The sequence below is a fragment of the Zophobas morio genome, unplaced genomic scaffold (genome assembly GCF_036711695.1).
Source record: "Zophobas morio isolate AGI-343-1 ecotype UQ-CSIRO unplaced genomic scaffold, CSIRO_AGI_Zmor_V1 ptg000021l, whole genome shotgun sequence".
In the NCBI taxonomy this organism is placed as follows: domain Eukaryota; kingdom Metazoa; phylum Arthropoda; class Insecta; order Coleoptera; family Tenebrionidae; genus Zophobas; species Zophobas morio.
This window is the reverse complement of record NW_026972126.1, coordinates 8731761-8757117: the sequence shown is the minus strand read 5'-3', so window position 1 is coordinate 8757117 and position 25357 is coordinate 8731761. Positions and strand designations below refer to the sequence as shown.

Here is a 25357-nt window from a genome sequence, read left to right as displayed (position 1 = left end):
TCTCTTTACCTTTAATATGTACTTGTAATAAATAAATATCAAAATGTTGCTATACAAGTTTGATGTTTTTCGCAAAAATCTGGATGTCAAGGGTGAAAATTGAATACGGATTCATACACCTCAAGTGCAGAAGTATCTTATTTTATAAAGTTACAAACAAACGATGTCATCCCATTAGTGATGGGGATGCCAAATTTACGTTAGTGTTTTACCATCTACATGATTGTTCTAATATACATACAAAATTTCACCATAATCGGTCTGGTAGTTCGGAGATTATTTCTCTAATAAAAATGGACACAGACAGACGGACAGACAGACAGACGGAAACGGGAGACCACTGTTTTAGTTTTGTTAGCTTACGCTCAGGAAGTAAAAATTATAAATTTGCTTCATTCTAAACTATATATACACTCCCCACAAAAATTATCGGACCACTTTCAGTTCTAGTGAACCGGACTACATGTAGCTACTCTATACAAATTAGGAATAAATATATGCTAGACAATGCCAATTAATGACAATATTTAATGTGATTGCGATCGACATGTTTCCTCTACATATTCATTGTAAATATACAAAATTTTGAGGGTGGTGCAATAATTTTTGTGGGGAGTATATATAACTATATCCAATAGAAATCGATTAAATAAAATTAAATAATTTAATAATTGACGTTTATTTTAAAAAATTAAACAAAAACTATAAAAAAACAAAAAACATAGTATATAAAAAAAACAAAAAACAATCTAAATAAAACCAGACGTCTACATTTAAAACTAAAACTACTACTTTTTAGTGGTAAAACGAATTGCCAACCATCAGCACGAATAAATTAAATTTCCCTCAACTCATCTGACTAGCAAGTGCGTAAGAAAAAGAATTCAAGCCAAAAAGTCTCGAATAACTCGATTTCACTTGATAAATAATAATCGATGTCGAAATAATCGCCATACTAAATAACCGATGTACCCTCGATTCTTTTTGGATAAACATAATCGATTCTTAAAGAATCGCATCGATTCTGTGCATCACTAGTGCCAAATAGATTCATCCGCAATTGTGCTAACGTGTTGACCAGTTCACTTAAGTTTATGTTTCCGCGTATTATTGTTTGCGATTTAAAAAAATAAATTTAAAAACCACCCCTTCTAAAGTGTGCATGTTACGCCACTGACTGGCAGTCCGTTGTCAGATTCTGATGACTCACCATGTTGAACTTAAAATAATCCATCTTTAAGAATCTTTGACCTTCAACACTAGGTAATACTAATCTGACGCTCAAGTGTTTATTTATGTTTATTCATCGAAAGAATGTCACGTAGAAATTAGTTTGATTTGAATGAGTTTGTCTTGTCAAAACACAGGACTAAAATTATTAATTAAACGACAATCGAACAAAATGGGGTGACTCGTTCTTAATTTGACCAATAAAAAATTTGTGACGACCTCATCAACATGGATAATACTAGTCACAGCACAAAAGAAAAGTAGTCATAGCGTATTACCAGTGCAAGAAAAAACAGGGACACGTATATCACCCTGGATTGGTGCAGTGTAATACTAAAAATAACAGTACTGAATTACCAAAATTTTCTGGGAAAATGAAGTGAGCTGTTCCTGATTTAATTTAATCAATAAAATAAACTGAATCATTCATTAATTTTTTTGAGCTACTTGTTTCAACAAAACTAAAAAATATACATACAGTAATAAGTCACAAGTAAAAACTCATCATATTTTGCACATTTTGGGTCAAATTTTGGCAAAATTTTGAGATAATGTCATGAATTTTTTGGGGTGAATAAACAGATATGTTTTGATTAACAGTTTACCAGGCTTAGAATAAGTTTGACACGTCTGTAAAATTTCAAAGTATTGATTTAATCAATAAAATAAGTTGACTGATTCATTAATTTTTTTGAGTCATCCTGTATAAGCAAATCTAAAAAATATAAATGCAATTATAAATTACAAGTATAGACTGATCATATTTTGCAATTTTGGAAAGGATTTAGTCGATAAAATTTTGAGATGACATAATTAATTTTTTGGGGTTGATAAACAGATACATTTTGATTAAAAAGTTACCATACTTACAATAACTTCAAAAATCACAAGTATTGACTCATCATACTTCGTACATATAAGATGCGATTTATTCAGCAAAATTTAGAGGTGACGTCATCAATTTTTTAGGGGGAATGAGCAAATATATTTTCATCAAAAATTTACCATGCTTATGATAACTTTAAAACATCTCCAAGATTTCAGAGCATTCGGTTTTGTACTTCCTGATTAAATTAATAAAATAAATTCACCCATTCATTAATTTTTTTTTGAGTCGCCCTGTATATGCAAATCTAAAAAATATGAATGGAATGATAAATTACAAGTATAGACTCATTATATTTTGTACAAGATTTATATGGCAAAATTTTGAACTGACGGCGTCAATTTTTTGGAGGGGATAAGTAAATATATTTTGATTAAAAATTTATCATGCTTATCATAACTTTAAAATATCTGCAGGATTTCAAACCATTCGATTTCGCAGATTCAAAATTAAATTACAAAATGTTGGTGGAGATGACTAGACAAATTTTGGTTAGAGTTTTACCATCTACATGATATATACTTCTAGAGATTATCTGTCTAATAAAAATCCGGGACGGCAGACATACGGACAGACAGACCGAGACGGGAGACCTATTTCTTCGTACTTTAGGGGTCATAAAAGATCGAAAAAACGTAAAAGTAGAGAGTCGGCCGACGGACTCGATTACAATACTTCCTTTGCTCGATATCATACATACCTCAAATTTGCAGAGTACTAAATTAATCTTCCCTCTACAAACTAAAAACAATGGCGCTCACAAAATTTGAATAAGTATCTCTCTATCGCTTCTCAAATATAAAGCCATACTCCGCGGCTTATATATCTGAGACACCTGTGGAGTATTGAAAAATAGTATGAAATAGTTGAATGGAAGTCATTTGAAAAAAACAGTTAAAATGTTCTTCAAATGTCGAGCATGTCCGATTTAAAAATTATCTACCAAAGTTTATTTTTTTATTTAAGACCCTGCATTTCTTTAGATTTAGATTTAAAAAAGAAAAGTTATGGTGTCCTTATACACATTTTTTTTTCTTGGAGCTTATGTTACCAATAGTACAAAAAACATTAGTTTTAAAAAAATATATCTGTGATGTCCAACTATTAAACGGCACAGATTTTGCAGTTCTATATTAAAATGCTTCCAAAAATTTTCGGTAGTTCGTGGTGAATGCGTACTCTTCCTCCAGATCGTTGAAACACCCTGCATATTTAAAAATTAGCATTACAGAATACAAACGTATAATTACTTAAGTACTATAACAAAGGAATCTCCTGCTGAACATCATGAAAATCAATCTATTACTTCAAATTTAAAAGTGTAAGTAAAAGAAGATATTAAAAACTCCATGAAAACGTCTTTGAAGTCATGAATAGTTTACAAATATATTTTAAACCTGAGATTTTACGAACTACAGAGTTACCTTTATTTGTCTGAGTAAATATCTGCTCAATTTTGAATTTTGAGATTTTAAAAATTGTAATTTATTTAATTGGAAACACATCAGTTGTTTTCGATTTTGAACTGTTTGTTAGAATGTTCAAGTGTCAATTTTGAATATATAATTGCTGTTCTAAAATTTATGTAACTCTTGTTTCTATTAATTTAAATAAAATAGTTGTGATACTTATAGCTACAAATGAGTGGTGAGGAAAGTGATAATTGGGTCACTTCAGCCACAATAATTGTCACTTATTATAACAGACAATAATTAATAGTGGTAATTCAAGCAATAAAGATTATTCTAGTAATTCAATCATAATGCTCATAAACAAATGGAATTGAAATGGTTATTTGTGATAGGCCGCAAAAATATAATGAACCGGAAAAATGCTATCCAAAAATTCCAGATAATAATAAAGTACCGATTAATATTGATAATATAATAATAAGGAGGCCCAAAAACGTTTCTACACAGGATAATTAAACTGAGTATAAGTGATATAGATATTTATTAGATATATTCTTGAGAAATAAAACCTCCAGATTTTCTTTCCATACGACGACTACAAATGGAGGTTTTCTGGAGCAATTGGACACCTAAATATTATCTATCGTATTCTGGAAGTGACTAAAGGCTTCCTGGAGGAATTGTACATTTAACCTTCGTGCAATGCATAGAGGTCTGTTTTCAAGTTAAATTTAAGTTCGCACCGGTTAAACTGCGTAATCAACTTTGGAATATAAAATATCTAGAACAAAAGGAACTAGAAAAAATTATAACTATGGGGTTAACTTAATAGACAGAGTTGAAATTTTTTCTAGAGGGATCACATTTTCACCAGTCTACCAGATATTGATTTTTATAAGACAGGAGATGTAGAATCCAACTTTTAATTAAAGTTAAAAGTAAGAAATCAAGTAGTTTTGATAACGTTCCTACAAGTCTGTTAATACGAGTTGTTCCAGTTCATCTAAAAGAATTTACTTTTTTGAATAATTTATCATTTAAAACTGGCGCTTTTTCTCATAGCTTAAGAGAGTAAGGGTGTTCTACTTCATAAAAAAGATAAAACAAATGATTCCGACAATTATATGATCAAAATAGCAATTTCTGACAAACTTATATTCTACTTAAACTTCTTAGAAAAAAATTCTATTATCCACTTTTATGATCTAACGAAAGCATCTGTTACAAAAAATTCATGGAACAATTGAAGAGTTATGGAATTCGTGGTATGGTTTTACAATAGTACATTTTTTTAAACGACCGTTTACAATTTGTTTTTCGAAAATACTTCTTCTTCTACAGAATCCAAAATCTGAATCACTAAGATTAATAATGGGGACACCCCAAGGCTCTATTTTAGGGCCTGTTCTATTTATTGTATATATTAATGATTTGTGCATTAATACTCAACCAAATGAGCTTCTTCCACTATATGCGTTCAGTACAAATTTTCTTTATTTGAATAAAGAATGTGCATAAAATCAATATAAAGTTTTCAAAACTAACCAAATAACTATACGACATAAATATGTAGGTACGCAACAAAAGATTTTATATTTCCGTTAAAAAATAATGTAAAATTTCTCCGATGGTGTTAGGTATGTAAATGGACAACACCCTACCAAATGAATTCAAATTAATTCCCGCTTTCGGGCTCTTTAAATTTAAACTGATTTATCTTGTCGATGAATGTTTATACAGTGTACGTGATTTTATTATGCGACCTTTTTATGTGTTCTACATACATACATGTTTTTTTATTCTGACGATTTCTATACTTACTTATTTGTATATCTTTGGAAATAATGTTATACTCTGGAAAATTAAACTAAAATTAAATCAAGAAAAAATTTCGCGACAGTAAAATTAGAAAAATTTATTGTGCCTTAACGATGAAACGAAAACTCGCTGGCGCCATAGGAAACTGAATTCAGAATTACAGTGATTTGTATTTTCAACGTAAATTTTGCTTCATAGTGTGGTCACATCAACTAACAAAATGTCCTAACGTAGACAAAAAAGAAAAACTAATTCCGTTTAATTATTTTATGTCCATCGCACCAAATACACTCCGAATAATAACAAGAGCCACACATACTATTCAAATGAATATTGATATTTACACAACATTAACGCAACGTAATTGATGTTATATTGCTGATACATCAAGGCATTAAGTAGATTTAAGTCTTGCGCAATTTTTTTGACATTGAAATGTAACAAAAACCTTGTTTAACCATAAACGCTTATAAATTGTTCCACACCGCATTGTCTTTACTTTGCATAGAAAGAACATCATGTTTTAAGCTAAAACGACGATATTTTAATTCAGTTTCAAAATTCCAGAATCGCCTTTTTTGAATATATGTTTCTGAATTAATACATCTTACATAACACATACAAATATAAATTTAGCAGAATACCACAATAAGACATATTAAATTTATTTATAACATTCATTGCCTAAAATTATGTGTATAATTTGTTGACAAGTAGATAAATGAATAGTTGATTTCTTGTTACACTAGAACTATTTATGTTACGAATATCAAAACAAATATTTTCTGTTGACTCCACAAACACAAGAGGCAATATAAGGCAGTAATTTACTTCGTGTGTAATGCATACAACAATTACTTACTGTATTAAAATGTATGTCGAGAGAAAAAACAACTCCCAATGATTGGCGTGACAAAAACTGTTTTTGAATTAATTAATGAATTAAAAAGTGTGGTACGTTTTTATCTGCAAAACGTGATTGTATAAATTTATCACCTAATTTACTTTAAAAATGAACTTCCCGAAAATTGTTTTTTATTTGTTTCATAATTTTTTGGATTTTTTAATAGATAACGTTATTTAAAAGCATAAAAACGCTTTAACGTAAAAAATGTTATCTAAGATTGTTGTCCCATTTTTCGTCACAACGTTACAACTTAAATAATATATAAAAAATTACAAAATCATAATTTCAATATATTAATATTAACTATATTACTTTCATTAAAAAAATCAATTGCCTGTTAGATAAAAGTATATAGAAATAAACCTCCAGCTGTTGTTTTAAAAAATCACGTTCACTCGATTCGAACGTCCATTCGACTATTTGAATGACAAATTTTGTCAATAAAATCACGCCATTTATTACATTATATATGTTCAAACGAGACGTGCGTGTTGATAATATTGACCACTTTCAGATTAATGGACAAATTGAGTAAGTATATTTATTCTGTAAGTTTCTAATACAAGCGTTCATGCACGTATAAATTTTCAACGTCGAGAAAGGTAATCAGGAAATCGAATTTATGCCTTAAAAGTAGTTTTCAAGCTACCTTTTATAGTTATGATTAGTTTTGTAAAAGTTTTTATAAAATATAATAGTAGTAAATAACATACAATTTTTACGTGGGGAGTTTGTTTATCAACTTTATCAACCATGGAATCAAATTTTTGAGTTAAAGTATCGATTAAATTAACGCCGTGAAGGGAGAAATTGCGGTAATTTTATTCAATTTCATTTAATAACTGAAATTTAATGACTGGTACTCAAGTAATAATTATGGTGGATGCGCCGGGCAAAATATGATTCCGGGTAAAAATTAATTCTTTATTGCTTCGAATATTAAATCTTTTAGAAACCAATTTCTCAGAATGTAAACAGCAATATTTTAAACATGATTAAAATTAAGTCAAATTTATTAAACCTCCTGTTGCGTTTCCTGTCAGAGCACACAACAAATCAATTCCAGATATTACGACGATATTCCCCTGAATTTTATTATCAAATAAAACGATAAAGTAGAAAATTAAAGTTGAAATCAAGATTACCTCACGTAAAATTTATCACGTGGAGTTTACTTTTTCCTGTTTTCATCAAAGACGTTAATTTTCTTGATAACATCAAATCCAAATAGGAAATCCCATTAGCGCCGGTACACCAATTTACAGTAAACCCGCTGGAAAGACTCTTTATCAAGCGTATTGTATGGGTGAAGTAACTTTGAAGAGCTTTTACAAAGCTGTCAGTAATCACCTAAACCCTCAACGCTCCCACAAATTTCGTGAATTCAGACTCTTCATCCCATTAAAAATATAATTGCAAAAATAAAATTTGATTAATTATCCCTTTTCGGTACACTTTGACTATCCTCATTAAGAAATCGTTTCCATGGAAATATCAATTAAGGGTCAGAAAAGTAAAATAATTAGGCTTCAAATTGCAAATAATCTTCCCCAAAATCATTTCTAACTGTGCTCCGTGCCGCGGAATTTCTCGTTCATTATTTGGAATCGTGCCTAATCCTACCATCAGAAATGTGTTTCCAGATGTTATTATTATTCAGTGTTTCACGTAATATTTGGCGCTTTTTCAAGTTTTTTTATTTATACAGTGCTGGAATTCACAACACATATGATAGCAGTAAATATCATCAAATATTTGAATTCGTAATGGGCATACTTGTTGGAACTCTATTACGAATTTATAAGTTATTATAACAGAGTGCTACACGTGTTTCAGTACTCAGTTTCTTCATCAAGGAAATGTACGTATAACTAGAGCCGAAATATCTATTTAGGTAATTGACACAGAAATTTCAAGGAATTGAAACTATGACTTTAAAAGTACGTTCCTGGTAGGGGATTCTACCTGCTACCAGTACAGGCCCATTTAGGCTTTCTTTATACACTTGTTACCGTCTTTGATTCCACAGAGTAACAAAATTTCAATGAATCGTTTCAGTATCGCTCAAGAATAAAATAAACCAACCAGTCACCATCTACTATTATTTTTCCTTCACTGAAAGTAAAATAATTAGACTTGAAATAACAGTAACCCCCGCAAAACCAGGTCTAATTGTGCTCCGGGAGGCGAAATTTTCTCGTTCATTATTTGGAATCGTGCCTAATCCTACTATCGGAAATATATTTCCAACCGTTATTATTATTCATCGGGGTAGCACGGCCTAAGTTATTTGCTACCTTATTATTTTGATCACAAAATCTCCTCGACAGGTTTACATATTCATAGCGTTTATTTGCTTTGCGCAAAGTAATTGAATAATTTACCAAGAACGAGGAAAAAGCCCGATTGGCTAGGCCAGGATCGTGTTTGTGACAGAGGGTTTTAATTACCCCTCTCATGCACTCACCGTTGTGGTGGGCCACCCCCAGATCTTGCAACAGGGTGGCGGCGAGGTCTGCTTTTTGTCTTGCCGATTCGAAGCGCGCCGTTGCTAAAGGTACGCTTAACGATCGGAATTTCTCGGTGACACAGAGCGACCCCAGACTGTTCGTCGCCACGTCGTGAATGGCCTGCAGACTCTCTTCTAGGTCTTCCTGAAAACGAAGAAGCATTCGGTTTTGGTATTTTTCTACAAAGACACACGAAATGTTTACATTCAAGGAGCGCACCCGGAAAATATTTTTTTTTATGATTTGTTGCTGATGATTATTTAAAATACTTGAATTCTCTTTGGGAAAAAATCATTTGACCCTATCTTATGGCCATATAATCGTAAAGAAATCCTCTAGGAGATGGTAAGGTTGTTCCGACGCTTGAGAAAAATTCACATTTTTGTGTGCAAACTTTGACAATAATCTACAATGTTCATACCATATGATGAAAAGGAATGTTTAATATGTGAGATCGTACACAACAATTTGCTCCACGTAGCAGAAACAGTTTCAGAATCGTTGAACAATCAATAAATAAAGACAACACTATAAAGATAAATCGTCAAACATAAATCTACGTTTTCCTGACAGCGTTAATCCAAAAACACAACTGTTTTTGAACACTCTCAGTTCTTTAGATGTCAACAGAACAAAAAGGGAACCAAAAATTTAAAAAATATTATTAACTTACGAATATCATTGAACTCAGAGCAAGATCTCAAATAATATTATTAATATGAAATAAATGATATATGTATATCTAAGGTAAATCACAAAATTGTTTATCTAGCGCTTTTTAAATTATAAAATATAAAAATTTGTTTAATTTGAGCAGAAATCTCTGCATGTTTACATTTGATTAATGTTTTTTTGGTAGATGGCTCATTTTTTAATGGCTACAGTTATCTTGATGTTAGTGTGTAAACTGTTGTGTCCCGAAAATTTTTCCCAAAACTGTCAAACCATTCTTAATACAATTCACCAACTAAATCATTTTATATACCTACGTATGTATGTCGGTGCGCAAAAACTCCCAGAAGGGTCACCAAACTCACTAAACTAGAGTCTACATAATGCCAACGTGGTTGGTGAAACGCGTCGGCAAATATTTTGTGTTTCCGGTGTTGTGAGGATAAACTTTATATTATTACAGAGCACCGAGGGATCAAAAAGATTCCTTTTTTAAGTGCAACACTTTTTTATTTTTGGATGCAGAATAAAAAACATACTCAATTTTGAAACGCTTGTTTTAGGGATTATTTAAATTTTGTTTTAAAAAATAACTGATGATCCTACAATGCCGAATTATGAAACAAGTTGATTATTTTATTTTGTGACTGTAATAACAATAATAACGTTTACTTTAGATACATCCTAATGCATTTGTCAAAATAAATATACAGACTAGCACCCTTTTCTTGATATCTCATTATTATTCGTAAATTAAAAAAAACAAAAGTTGTAAGGTTCTTTAAGCATCACACACTAGAACTGTAACAAGTATTTAGAGTGTTGTATCTAAGAAATAAAACAAAACTTAATTTTTTCGACATGGACTATCCTACATAATTTTTACTTATCTTGATTGACCACTTCTTAGACTTTATAACCACAGTTTATTCTTGAAGCTTCCGCAGTGGCCTTGTCACATTTTTCAAATTTTCTTGCATTTTTTTAACAGAAGGATTTACAAAAGAAATCGCAATAGGGTATTTTTTTTAACTTTGGTTACAATTTTTTGTGGGAAGATACATAAAAATATACTCTTTATTGTGATGGAAATAAAATTCACGCTTAATAAACAGAATGTTTATGAAAAAATTTAAATTATTACAATTTTCAAATATCAAGATTTCAGTTTTTTCAAATAGAACATCCTGTCCCATTAAAATTCCACAGCCTTACATCTTGAGAACGAATAAAGATGTAGAAGTACTGTAAACGCCATTGTTATTAGCTTAAAGGAGAAAGCTTAAATTACTATGTTGCAAATAAGTCGCACGTAAACCTATATTTTTTTTAAACAGCAAAGTGTATTTTTTAACGGAATTCGATAGCTTTCCCCTTCAAGCTAAAATATTGGTATTTACAGAATTTCAATACTAATAATAATATTACGTTGAAAGGGTATTTAAAATCGGCATGGGTTAAACTCCACAATTTATTTCTTAGTAACTCGAATCTACAGAACCAATTGTAGAGCGATTATGTACAAAATAATTCCGGCGCAACTTGACTAGATTTTCTCGACACTCGTTGCACTCGATTCAACTGAATAATAATCGTTTCTGAAGGTGGCCTCCATTTAAATCCATACTTCTTTCTAGATGTTCGACGATCGGGATCCTTCTGGAATACCCATCGCGAGATCCGTATGCAGGCTTTTCTTTAGCAAACACCGCCCGGGCGCCATCACCGACGATGAGTCATCATTATCATACATATTAGAAACCATAGGCGTCGTACCGGGGCGGCGCATGGGTTTCTTTCGTAAATCATATATATAACATTACTACGATTTCTTTTGTGAATCCTTGCATCGTTAAAAAAAAATTAGAAAACTGGAAATTTCAAAAATGTACAATGGTTATAAAGCCTAGGATGAATAATGAAACTATGTAAAATTAATAGGGTTCAATTAAAAAAAAAGCGTAGTTGTGTGTTATGCCTGAAAAAAAACACTCTCCAGGCTAGGAAAATATGTTTTTATTTAATGTATGCTACTCAAAGAACCGCACAACTTTAGTTGTAGTAAAGTTTTTGTTATATTTCTAATAAATAATATTAAATGAGATATCGAAGACCCCGCGCTTAGAGACCCGCCCTGTATATGAACTAAATAAAGTTATCAAAGTTTTCCTAGAATAATAGTAATGACAGTAAAAAGGGACAGTAAACACATTCCAAGAAAAAAAAAATAAGCATGTAGTTTAGAAAAACAAAGACACGTCATTTAAGTAGTCTTGAAATAAGATGAAAATCGTTTTTCCCTCAATAAACTTTTGCTAAGTAATTTCCTTAAATATTTTAACAATTTTAAAATGTTATGACAGATATCTGCAGTACAAATGTTATAATGTATAATATTTGCCAAACTTTTAATTAAATGTAAGATGTGGAATTCGAAACATCTATCTATAAATGAATAAACTGGGGGAAGTGAGAAGGTTAAGTTTTTTGGATGCAACGCAATGATATATTTATTATTTTTTTATAAATACGTGTTGACATAAAACCATCGACATTCATATTTGTGACTGTGTTTTTTATTTTACATTCTATATATAAGGTATTTAATTAAAAACACTTGTGTACATTTCCGGCTAACTCAGAAGCTTAAATTAATCTAAAAAATTGTCATTTAATTTTTTTCTTCACTAAGCTTAGGTAAAATTTTAAAAAATTCTATTTCAACTAGATACTTAACTGTATGCGTTTCGAAAACTGAAGAAATCTAAATAACGAAGAATTCTACTTCAGGACATATTTTTTGAGTTCATTGACTAATTGTTTCAGCTGTTCCTGATCTAATCAATAAAATTTTGCAATAATAAAGATATAATAATTTATATAATAAATAATTTTTTTTTGAGTCACCATGAATGTAATGAGAAATCAGAAGTATACTCGTAGATTAATCATATTACTCCTACATTTTTCGATCAGATTTATTCGGCAAAATTTTGAGATGACGTCATCAGTTTTTTGGAAAGAGATATATTTTGATTACAAATTTACCACGTTTACGATAAGTTTAAAACGTCTGCAAATTTTCCAAGCATTATGTTTTACAGTTTCTGATTTGATCAGTAAATCGAATGATAAATCAAAAGTATAGACCCATCATATTTTGCTTGTTCAGTTTTTAGGGGAATCGTAAACGGTAAATTTTGATTAACGATTAACCGTGTTTTCCATAACCTTAAAACGTTTTAAAGTTTTCAGAGCATTTGGTTTTGCAATTTCAAAGTTAAATTGTAAAACGTTGTTCTATAATTTTAATTTTTTTACAAAAATCTGAATGCCTAGAATAAAAACTCAAGACCAATTCATAAACTACAATTGGAGGAGTATGTTATTTTATAAAATTTAAATAACATTTACTATGGTAGAAATTGGAGATGACCTCATATCATCATTGGTGGGAATGCTCAAGCGAATTTTGGTTGGACAGACGGCATACGGCAGACAGACAGATGGAAAGGAAATACTTATATTTTCGTATTCTCGGGTCATGAAACATCGAGAAAACATAAAAGTAGCGAGTCGCCCAATGGATTCGATTACAATACTTCCTTAGCTTACGCTCGGAAAGTAAAAACTTAAATTTTCCAATGGAAACTATTTTATTAGGGTAATTCGTGTGTGCAAAACATTTTATGCCCCACATTAAAAATATGTGTCCCTACTTTTTGTAAAGCATGAATTTAAATTAATCGAAAATGAACAAAAAAAAATGCATATTTCACGACATTATTAAGCACTATATATATTTCAAATCAATTAGCTATTTAGTTTCACGTGTGAAACATCTAGAATATAGTTTCCGAGTCTATCTGTTCAATGAAATTGGCGGACAGGTAGACCAACAGACGGAAACGGGAATCCGACACTTTGGTATTTTATGAGCTTCCAAATAAAGAAAGAGAGAAACTGATCGACAAAGTGTAGGTAAAACTTGTGTTTTATTTCAAGTATTTAGTATAATGAATTAAAAAGTAACAATAAATATCAATATTAAGAAACAATAATTATACTTATGTTTTATGACTGCACTAAGAAATTAATTAAGTGTTAGTTGAATGCTATAGTTTCACAGATATAAGTTTAAATCATCTAAATAGAAACATCAATGGATTTTAAATAACGTTAATTCCTATTAAGTTAAAATTAAGGTAGCACGCAACACGCTTTGTTCTAGGCGTCGCGAAAATGTTCAGCGTTAGTTGGAAAACTTAATACTGTCGGATTTGCGCTAGATTATTTATTGATTAGTTCCATAAATAATGTTAGGTTATCTCAAGTTATTTATTAATACATCAACTTAAATTTTCACCTTTTGTTCGACTTTCTGACTTCATGGGAAAGAATTTATACCGGCAAAAATGACTATTAGGTCAAGAAAGTACAGCTTAGAGTCAATTTCACCTTTCCCTGAAATACTAAGTAATTCACAATTAATAAAGTATAAAACCATAAATAATACTCTAGAAATATTCTTTGCTGTAATAAATTTTTGTTAGCTACCCTACCTGAGTCCTTGCTGTCCTCCATCCTTTAATCTTGTTCGTTTTTCTGGTTTTATCCACGTAAAATCATATTTACCTCTAACTTAATTTGACTGCAGAGTGCCTCTTTTCTCACTTTTACGTCTTAAACACTGATAACGTCTAAATTTCCTTTTATCTGTTTACACATTTTTTTAATGCTGTTAGATTACGAAAAATAATCAAAATATTTAATACTAATGTATGTAACAATGAACGCATGTCTGTAAATAAGTAGTTTTCCTTTTGGAAACGGTAAATTTGGGTTGCTTTTCTGTGAAAAGTTTTAGATGGAACAGCAATTTTAACTCGATTTGTGACATTTTGTTTCCGAATTTTAGAATCTAGGATATATTCAAATAAATGACCAGGAATTTATGTTTATAGTAGCCTTCTCCTCTCTGTGTTGTTTTGTCACTTGCAGATGAAAACATCTCCGACAATTTCGTTGCACAACGTAATCAAGTTCTGTCACTTTGATGCTGCGGCAGGCATTTGTACGTGAGGTTTGGCTTGGTACCTTGTTAAAACCCAGTTTCATAGTTTGATGAGCTTTTGAGAAAATTTTTTCCAAGTCAGTGATAAAGAACTTAAGAAATGTATGTAATGACGATATATACTAGAGAACTTTATTACTTGAAGTAAAGAATATTTTATTAAGTTTACTTTGCAACGCTGATAATTTCATCATGCTTTTTTGCCGAACATCCGCATTATAAACGGTTTAAAATCCGGTAGATCTGTTAAAATTCACACATATGAATTCAGATAACTGCACCAACCATTTATCACCGAAAAGATTTACCTTTCTGTTTACAATTCATAACAAGCTGGGTTTGTTTATAATGATCCTCCTGTTTATTTATTTTGTTCTGTACACATTTACTATATGTTGTGTCAGCCATGAGTGATTGAAATTTAAAATTCTGGTGATTTATGTTTGCTCAGTACTTTTTTAATTAAATGGTCGTTTCCATTTAAATAAACTTTATGACTTGATGGAACGACAGATTTTACAGTTTGATCAAATCATATAAAAAATATTTATTTAAGTATTAATACCGAAACGTATTCATAGTATGCATTATGCAAGCTTATCAATATGTTGCAATTTAAATCTCGCTGTTGAGGTAATTTGAAACATGAATAAGGAAATCAATACCTTTTGGGTATCGTTTTTCATAGCTCTGATCGTATACAACGTGTATAATAGTATACACGCCAACGAGTTGATTAGTTTTCATCAGTTACATACTCTTCAAACTCTAGCTGAAACTCGGTTAAACTGCGCAATTATTTTGTGTTGTAATATCTCCATCGTTCAAAAATGTAATGTAAAACCATATTCGATTTTCAGCAAGTTTCTGCTTAGGTATCTGGAATTGTATAATCGGGACGGGATATTGTCAAAGTAGTTTAAGTCAAAACAATTCTGGCTCGATCAAAGTGACTTTTAGAAGCATCATTTAAGAATTGAAAAATTTACAAATGAGAAGTATAAATGACAGTATTACATATATCAGTTTAAACAACGAATTTTGTTTGTTTGTTAACAAATGTATTTTTTCTACAATCGTGTAAAAAATGACTCATATGTCAATGGTTTAGAATGCAAAAAGTGGCACTTTCTTGCACTAGTGCAAGAAAAATTTTATTGCACTCTAATGTCAGTCTATTCAACGTCAAATTTTATTTATGTCCATATTTTCTTTCACCGAAAGGGAAACACGTATCATATTCGGACCAGAGGGTAGAAGACTTTACCTTCGTTGACCGATCGGAAAAATAAGCCAAAAGCACGGTTTCTCTTCACTGCACAAACCTTTTTGTCCGTACACCATCCTTTGAACCGGTTGTATGTCAGATCATATTCTTTTGCGAGATTTGGCGGGCGATAAATTAAATATTGCCGCATTGGCCATCTCGGTAATTTCAGTGTTTGTTTCATTTTTGCTCGAATCGCTCATTTTGGGGTCAGAACTGTTCAAAACACTAACTCACTACTTATTTATGGCGTTTTATTTTATTTTGCAATTTGGCTTTTTTTGGAAACATTGTTTGGTTGTCATGGTAGTCACAGCTAACCAATATAAGACAGCATGACAATACCTTTTAGTTGTAGAATTTTATATAAGTCTCCAATAAAACTCGTGCATTATACCTACGATTGTAGAAAAAATGTTGTATGCAACACGTGCAAAAGTGTTCTTGCACTTGACGTATTGTCCGACTCGACCTTCGGTCTCGCCGGACAATTGTTACGTCGCGTGCAAGAATCAGTCACTTTTTGCACTTGTTGCATAAATAACTATTTTTATTCAAATGCAAATTGTAAACATACGTTTTTCTACAATTGTGTAAAAAATGACTCATATGTCAATGGTTTAGAGTGCAAAAAATGCCACTTTCTTGCACTAGTGCAAGAAAAATTTTATTGCACTCTAATGTCAATCTAATCAACGTCAAATTTTATTTATATCCATATTTTCTTTCACCGAAAGGGAAGCACGTATCATGGAATATTCAGACCAGAGGGAAGGCTTTACCTTCGTTGACCGATCGGAAAAATAAGCCAGAAGCACGGTTTCTGTTAACTGCGCAACCTTTTTGTCCGCACACCACTCTTTGAACCGGTTGTGTGTCAGATCATATGGTTTTCGGGATTTTTCGGGCAATAAATTAAATACTGCCGCATTGGCCATCTCCGTAATTTCAGGGTTTGTTTCATTTTTGCTCAAATCGCTCATTTAGGGGTCAGCACGGTTCAAAACATTCACTCAGTACTTCTTTATAGCGTTTTATTTTATTTTGCAAATTTTTTTTTTGAAACATTGTTTAGTTGTCATGGTAGTCACGGTTAACTAACATAAGACAGCATGATGCTACCTTTTAGGTGTTGTAGAATTTTATTTAAATAATCCAATAAATCCAATAAAACTGGTGCATTATATCCACAATTGTAGAAAAAAATTTCTATACAACACGTGCAAAAGTGTTCTTGCACTTGACATATTTTTCACTTTTTGCACTTGTTGCATAAATAACTATTTCCTTAGAAAAGCAGCTGTGGTCAAATATCTGATTATCACATTCCTTTTTTGGACGTTCATTACTTTGTCAAAATATATCTAAGCTTTCATAATAACAATTTTTAAAATTTTACATTTTATTCAAACTTGACATACCACCTTTTCGAGCTATACTTTTTAGATGAAATACAACTACATATATTTAACTTATGAAAAACTATCAACATTTAGACTAATATTGTGCTCATACTTTGCTTTTTAGAAATTAATGGTAACATGTTTAATAGACGACTGTTTAAACATGAGTTTATTTAGACAAGAGCGGAACGAGTGTTTAAAAAACAAGTGTCTAGAGAAGTTCATAGTATATTTTTTTCTACAACTTCAAATTAAAACAATAATTATGGAAACAATGAAATTTCTTAACCCAGAAAAAAAATAACATCAAGAAAATCAAAAGTTTTTTACTTAACAACACAGAGCTCAGCATCAATAATTGTAAAAGACCAAACATACCATTAACACTATTTAAGTTTGAGCGATTCTGATGCTTTTCTACACTTATGTCCTTTAGGGACAGTGAAAATCGTTTTAATATGGTCGGTAGCAATCACGTGGTGTACAACGTTCCATTTTAAAACAAATCTAACAGAGACTAAAATGTCAAAATTTACGAACTTATCAATTTGACAAGAAGAAACTTCAGGCCGTGACTAAAAACAGCGTGTGATTTGGATGGTTCTTTAGTCACGGCTCGTGTCCGTGTTTAAGACCTAAATTAGCGCAGTCAAGATGACAACTTAAAATTACATTCTACATACGGCAGTAAAAAACACGTTTATTTAACTTTAAAAATAATTCCATATTTCTAAGTTCCCACAAAATAATTGCATTGGTTATTACATTTAATTGGGAATAAAACGCGAGTTTAAACTAGATATTTACCTAATTAGCTTTTTTAGAAAATAAATATGCAGCAAAAATTCAAAGGGTTATTCCTTGGTTTATTCTAAGATTTTCGAAAAAATCGCTTTGTTTCGAAAATATAAGGCGACATGAGCTTTAAAAAAAACAATGCTTTATTAATTCATCTGATATACAGGTGTTTTTGAGATAAACGTGCAAAGAAAAATCGGAAACTATTTTCAGAGAGTAGTAATGGCAAAAACAAGAAAAAAATGTTAATAAAAGTGTTTTCGTTTTCGAGATAAAATTGATTGAAAATTCGATCAAAATTGGTTGTGCACTACTGATTGCAAAGGTGTCTTGGTTGTTAAGTAACATTCATCATAAGTATAGTGTGAAAACCAAATAGCGAAGAAACCATAACGCTAGGTAGGCCAACAGACATGTGGTACTTTTCACAATGGAGCCCCTGCTCATTATTCTTCGGTAGTTCGGAAATTCTTGAATCTAAATTTTATTGATAAGCGGATAGGAAGGAATGGACCACCTCGTTCCCCTGATCTCGATCCTTATGATTTCTTTCCGTGGGGTCACATATGAAACTGTTAGTCTACCAAGATTCTATCAATAGTTTTGAAGAACTGTCAAACCGAATTATCGATATTTCTGTCCAGATTAGAGCAGATTCAAATATAATAAACAGAACACAGGCATCTTGGCAAACTAAATACCACCACTTGTCGACCAATTAAAATAATTTTCAATACCCCCGAAGAGGCATATTCTGTTTTACGTAACAAAAAAAATCTTAATAATGTAATAAAGATCCAACCTGATTCCGCACCTATGCAAAGAGATTATTTTAACTCGATCAAAGAACAACTTCGCAAACTCCATGAGAACGGTAATACAAATAAAACTATTCGATTCATAAATCGTGTACCCAGAATTGTCACAAAAAACTAAACAACAATCATGGCTATCTGGATTTATTTTACCAAAACGTTCGCGGCTTAAGGACTAAGTTAACCGATTTTCTACATGAAACTATTGATCTGAACTATGATGTAATCGTTCTAACTGAAACTAACCTCTGCAACAACATCTCTGATTCTGAACTATTTGCATATAATTACACAGTCTACAGAAAAGATCGTAATCCATCTACAAGTGATAAAATTAATGGCGGTGGTGTTCTTATTGCGGTGCTTTCTAAATACTCATCAAATGTCCTCCATACTCCGGAAAATCATTGTGAGAATATGTTTGTGTCCATTAACCTGGATCAGCACCATTACATTATTGGAGCAGCCTACATACCTCCTTCTTCTAACGACAATGTTTATCTAAATTATATGTCTGCCGTGGAATTTATTAGAAATCGTCATCTATATAGTGATATATGCCTTTTAGGCGACTTCAATTTACCTAATATTAGCTGGTTACCTAATTCTAACGCTAATCTTAGCCTTGTTCCTGTTTTAAAATACAATCATATGATTGACAATGTCTTTGTTGATTCACTTAACTATTTGGATATTCATCAGTTTAACCATGTTTTAAATTGTAATAACTCCTGTCTTGACCTCGTACTCTCGAATGTAGTAAATGTTAAAGTTCAGAAAGACAGCTATAGCATTGTACCGAATGTTGACGCATATCATCCACCACTTAACATAAAATTTCCTCTGTCTTTCGCTTATACACCTCTCTGTAATAACTTAGCTTACAAACTTAATTTCAAAAATGCTCGCTATGATGAAATTAACGACTACTTTTCTACTATAAATTGGAATAGTTTGTTTTCAACTAATGATATTAGGACAAATTTTGATGTTTTTTACAGCGTTCTAAGAACGGATATTGAAATCTTTATCCCTAAATCTGTTGGTTCTAATAATAAATTTCCAAATTGGTTCTCCAAAGGCACTAAATTACTTATAAAGAAAAAAAAATAGACTATTTAAAAAATTAAACCTTAGTCATGATATAGGATACTTTAATAAATTCAAGGAAATCAGAAATTCTGTTAAAAGTTTGATTCATGAAGACTACAAGAAATTTATATCTTACACCGAGGACAATATCAATACCAACCCTAAATATTTTTGGACCTATGTCAATTCATTAAGAAAAAACTTTGGAATGCCAAACTGGATGGTACACAATCAGGAAAATTCGAACAACCCTCAAATTATTTGTAATATGATCGCTGAGTTTTTTCAGAGTACATATACAAACCATCAAAACCAAAATATAGACGTCCCTAATTTAGATGTATTCCACAGTAATAATACTCTTAGCTCAATTAAAATTTCAAACGACATTGTATTTCACAAATTATCCAATTTGAAAAATAACTTAAATCCCGGGCCAGATGGTATTCCTATTTCTTTATAAAATATTGCAGTCCAACTGTTACTTGGCCAATTACCCTTCTTTTTCAACTTTCTCTCGATTCTGGCACATGCCCTGAATAGTGGAAATCCTCATTTGTTATCCCATTGCATAAATCTAGCTCCAAAAATGAAGTTAAAAACTACAGACCTATTGCTTCTTTGTGCTCTTTATCTAAAGTTCTGGATTCTACTGTTTCTGACCACTTAATCTCAACATTTAAAAATAACATTTCCATCCACCAACGTGGCTTTTTACCTAATCGTAGTACAGTAACTAACCTATTTGAGTATACTAATTATATCAACAACTCAATGGAACAAGGATATCAAGTCGATGCCATTTATTCTGACTTCTCCAAGGCTTTTGACCGTGTTGATTTACAACTTCTTTTCAATAAATTAAAATACTATGGCGTGATTGGAAGTATTTTAGCTTGGATCAGATCTTATTTAACGCACAGAACGCAGGTAGTCAGTATAAATGGCCATCAATCAAAAGTTATTAATGTAACCTCAGGAGTACCGCAAGGCAGTCATCTCGGTCCAGTGCTTTTTCTTTTGTTTGTTAACGATATCACAAAGTGCTTTTCTCACTGCAACTATCTTCTTTTCGCTGATGATTTAAAATTATATATGAAAGTTACTGATGTTAACGATACTCTAAAAATTCAGCACGATATAGATTCTTTTTGGGAATGGTGTTGTAAAAATTCCATGAGCCCTAATATAGATAAGTGTAAAACCATTTCATTTACAAAAAAAGCAGTGTACCAATTGATACTTCATATCATATCAATAATAACGTATTGTCAAAAACCGACAGTTTTAGAGCTTGGTGTTACACTAGATTCTAAATTAAATTTCAGCGTTCACATTGACAATATTTTAAGTAAGAGTTTTCGCTTATGTGGTTTTGTTAAGAGGCACTGCAAAAATTTTAACAATATAATAGTAATTATTAAATTATTTGCTACGTTGGTGAGGCCAGTTCTTGAGTATTGTAGCATAATTTGGAATCCCTTCTATAAAATACATATTGACAGGATCGAAAAAGTTCAGAAGAAAATAGTAACTTTATTTTATTTAAATTGAAGATTAACAAAAATAATTATACGTACTGCGAGAGACTGAATTTAATTGGTCTTCAATCACTCGAAACACGTCGTCAGTATCAAGCTATAACTTTTGGACACAAAGCTTTACATAGCAAAATTGACTGCCCCAAAATTGTAAATATGTTTACCTTGATAATTCCTTCCTACAATACTCGAATACATGAAACTGTAGCCATCGATGTTCATCGTACACACTACGGTTATAATTCTCCATTTGTCCGTATTGCTAGGTATATCAACGCTATATCCGAAGACTTAGACCTGTTTCACTGTAGTTCCAAAACCCTTAGACGGTATTTGCTTTCACTGTAGAATGATGTATCCTAATTTATTTTTGCGAAATTTTGTTACGGTATTTTTTTCCCCTTATAGTATGTAGGTATATATGTAATTATTTTTATAGATGAATATTTTTTTTCTTTTTGTTATATCTGAGTTCTGTCTTTTCTAAATTAATTTTTATTTTTGTTCGCATGTATAATATTAGAAATTGCCTGTTACATACTATGTATTTTGGTAATAACGGTTATATTATTATATCTTTAATTCGACGTACGGAGGCATGTGTAATAAGAAACAGTGGCCGTCAAATTGAAAACTTGTTTTGGCTTCCTTGTATAGCGTAGTGTTTATTATTTCTTCTTCATTTAAAACTTCATTTGAGAAAATTCACAGATACATTAAAATACCCATTATTATTAATTGAATTTTTCTTTAGTAAAATATATCGGAAATTCTGAAGGAAATTGGCGATTAGTATGTGTCACGAAGGTTTTGGGACAAATTTCAAAACAAAATATGGTATCAAGTATAGAATAGATTCTTGGAGTGAAGACGCCAAGTCCATTTATGAAGATATTGCGTGTCTATTAATTGGCAAGTCGGGTTTACTACTAGCAAAATAATTCTAAACCAACATATCAGCGTTGTTACATTTGACTGGAGAATAATTAATCGGGCGTAGGTAAAACTCAAAGATTTATTTCTTTAGCTCGAATTACTAACTATTGCAACGAATATGTACAGAAATTATTCCGGCGAATTTCACTGGACGCTCTTGACTGTCTCCACTGGCTGAATAATCAATCCATTCCCGACGGTCGCCTCTATTTAAACCCATACTTCTCCGATCGAGATCTTTCACGAACATCCATCGCGACTCCGCTTCGAGACTTCCCTGGACGCCGCTTCGAGACTTCCGGTAACCGGCTCCAGATCTGTCTTTATGCGCCCGCCGCTCGGCCGTCGACACCGTCAGCAGTGATGATTCACCCATCAGCGCGTACGTCCTGAAAGCTCTCGACGGCCATAGGCGTCGTACTGGGGCGGCGTAAGGGTGTATTTCGTAACAGTATTGCCAGCCTAATGCAGCCAGCATTTTGGGGACGATGCCAAAGTCTTCCAAGTTGGTAAATTAGCTACTTAACTTTCGAAACATGTAAAATAACCTTTACATAATTGACAACTATGTATCTTTAATCTTCAATGACACCCAATTTTGTCCTAATGTATCGCATTAGGTTTTGAATTGTGTTGAGATCAATCTTGTGGATCCTGGTAATTTATTCTTTGGAGATTTATTGTTTTTGGCTTCCGAACCTTTATCGAACACTTTTCTACTCAACCCCAAAAATTTTCAATTGGTCGCTATTGAGGTATATTTGAAAAATGGTCTTCTTTCAGCACAAATGGTATTTTTCACCTCCAATCGAGTCACCTCAGTTACGGCTGGTTCTTGCACAATGCAGGAGGACCTAATTTTTAATACCACATGAAACTAAAAAAACTTAAGTACGATATATTTGAAGTTTAACATGACGTGATCGCTTTGTGACGAACAGTAATAAACGAGATTTGATTGTTATACACACTTTCTCCAAGGTGATCAATACAGCATATACTTTTGGTCAAAAGTATGAAGCCATTGAAACGAGACCACGAATTTTTGTCAGTCGCAAATATTAAATATAGTCTTCAATAAAATGACGTCATTAATTTTGAATGTGGTTTTTTACATATACTACCTTTACTAACTATCCATCTTTCATTCAGAAAAGGTATAATTTTGTTTTTGTGGTGCTGTGGTGCTCTCCATTAGAAACAATCGATTATTATTTTTATAAAATTTAAAACCAACTTTTCTAGTCCATGTCTTTAGTGACCTGAGTCCAAATTTGAAGTCCGGTATCTCATCGATAACTTGAACCGACTTAATTACGTATTCGTTAGACGCAATCATTTTATACACAGTTACCCTAACTGATATTAAATCTGCAGGTTTTACTTGAGTTTTTATATTTCTAATAAGTAATTGTAACGAACATATCTTCTTTGTACTCCGTATCACTTGAATTATATTTTTCTGTAAATTATATAAAGATTTTTTTGAAATTTTTAACATTTCGGCCGCCAGTTCTATTTTTCTTTTTTCTTAAATTGTGCAACATCATGGTTTCTTTGTAGATAATCCAACACATTACAAGTAGTAAAACGTTATAAACCAAAGATTCTGTTTGTCAAATAGAAATTTGACATAAAACTTCTACGACATACTCAAAATTTGCTAATTTTTTATCTCACACAAAGTTCATAAGATAGAAAGAGAATAAATTTTTTCCGGGATATTTCCACCACTATATTTATTTTCGTTTGAATAAAATTAAAAATCTCTTAACTAGCTTCGATACCTAAAGTTGCAAACTAATTAGTTCAAAAGATTAACGGATATTAGACTGACGAAAACGTGAAACATATACACCCGTATTCTACGAATTGTGGAAAGCTAAAAGCTCAGTTTACAAAGACGCTGTCTGTATGACGACTACATTTTATCGTGAAACATACACTTCCGTATTCTAGGAACTGTCGAAAGCTAAAAGCTCAGTTTACAAAGACACTGTCTGTATGATGACTACATTTTATTATTATTTAAATATAAATACTTACTTACTAATTTTTAAAACCAAAAATGGAGCTTTGAAAAGTTTTTCAATTTTCATTACTACGTGTACTACTGCTCTTTAGATATCAGTCGGAAAATGAAAAACAATACGTAATCGTTTTTGATTATTAGAAATTTAACACGGACATTGTTTTCAGAATTGTTAAATAATTAATGTAAATGTTTGTGTTAACTGCTGTCGTGATAAATACAAATGAAAATGAGTTCTTCGTATTTTGTTTTTTATTACGAAAAAATAAAACTGACAACGTTTATAAATAGGTAGGTAATTATTTGACAGGTGCGTATTACTGCAGCGGCACTAGTTTCACATTAATATTAAATTAGTGTACCCACAAATGTCACAACATACACATTAAATAGTTAGTTCAAATTATCACTGATGTACTTTATGCTACAATCTGTCATGTGTGTATAAACGAACCTGAAATTTTTATGAATCGGTCCCTTTGTGTTTAGTTTCTTATACTTTTTCAGATTTCATAATTATTAAGAATATTGATTAAAAAGAGGTAGACTGATTACGATAAATGAGAACAAGAATTCGTTAATTTAGGACCTACATACCTAAAATATATTAAAATTATAGTTCTAAAATGTTGTGTAATATCATTATATTATAATAAATAAAATTGGTTCACAGTTATGCTATGCAAATTATTGAGAATATAATTAAGAGCCATTAATTTCGCAACATCAGAGTGATGTTAATATGAAATCAGTAAATTAATTTATACAGTATGCGGCACCCCACATATTTAGGATAAGCGACGCACTTTGTTTTAAATGAACACATTTATTTCATCATAATATCGACGTGTACGGCATAATTCAGTTTTTATGAAGCAAGGTATTCGAAGCATTCATGTTGAAAAACGTAATATATTTCAAATTTAATAAAATCTGCAAATAAACGCAATGCCCCTTTTTTAAT

At 31.4% G+C, this 25357-nt stretch overlaps 1 protein-coding gene across 4 annotated transcripts in view; it reads right to left on the bottom strand.

Moving 5' to 3' along the window:
• Positions 1–25357, bottom strand: part of LOC135132953 (probable G-protein coupled receptor CG31760) — a 196617-nt gene that overhangs the window by 73796 nt on the left and 97464 nt on the right. For 2 of the 4 annotated variants that reach the window (XM_064061172.1, XM_064061171.1), the window contains one exon: positions 8721–8907. The exons of the other annotated variants lie outside the window; for them this stretch is intronic. In XM_064061172.1, the coding sequence (XP_063917242.1) occupies positions 8721–8907 (187 nt within the window). The remainder of the gene's footprint in view (positions 1–8720; positions 8908–25357) is intronic. 4 annotated transcript variants of the gene reach the window in all.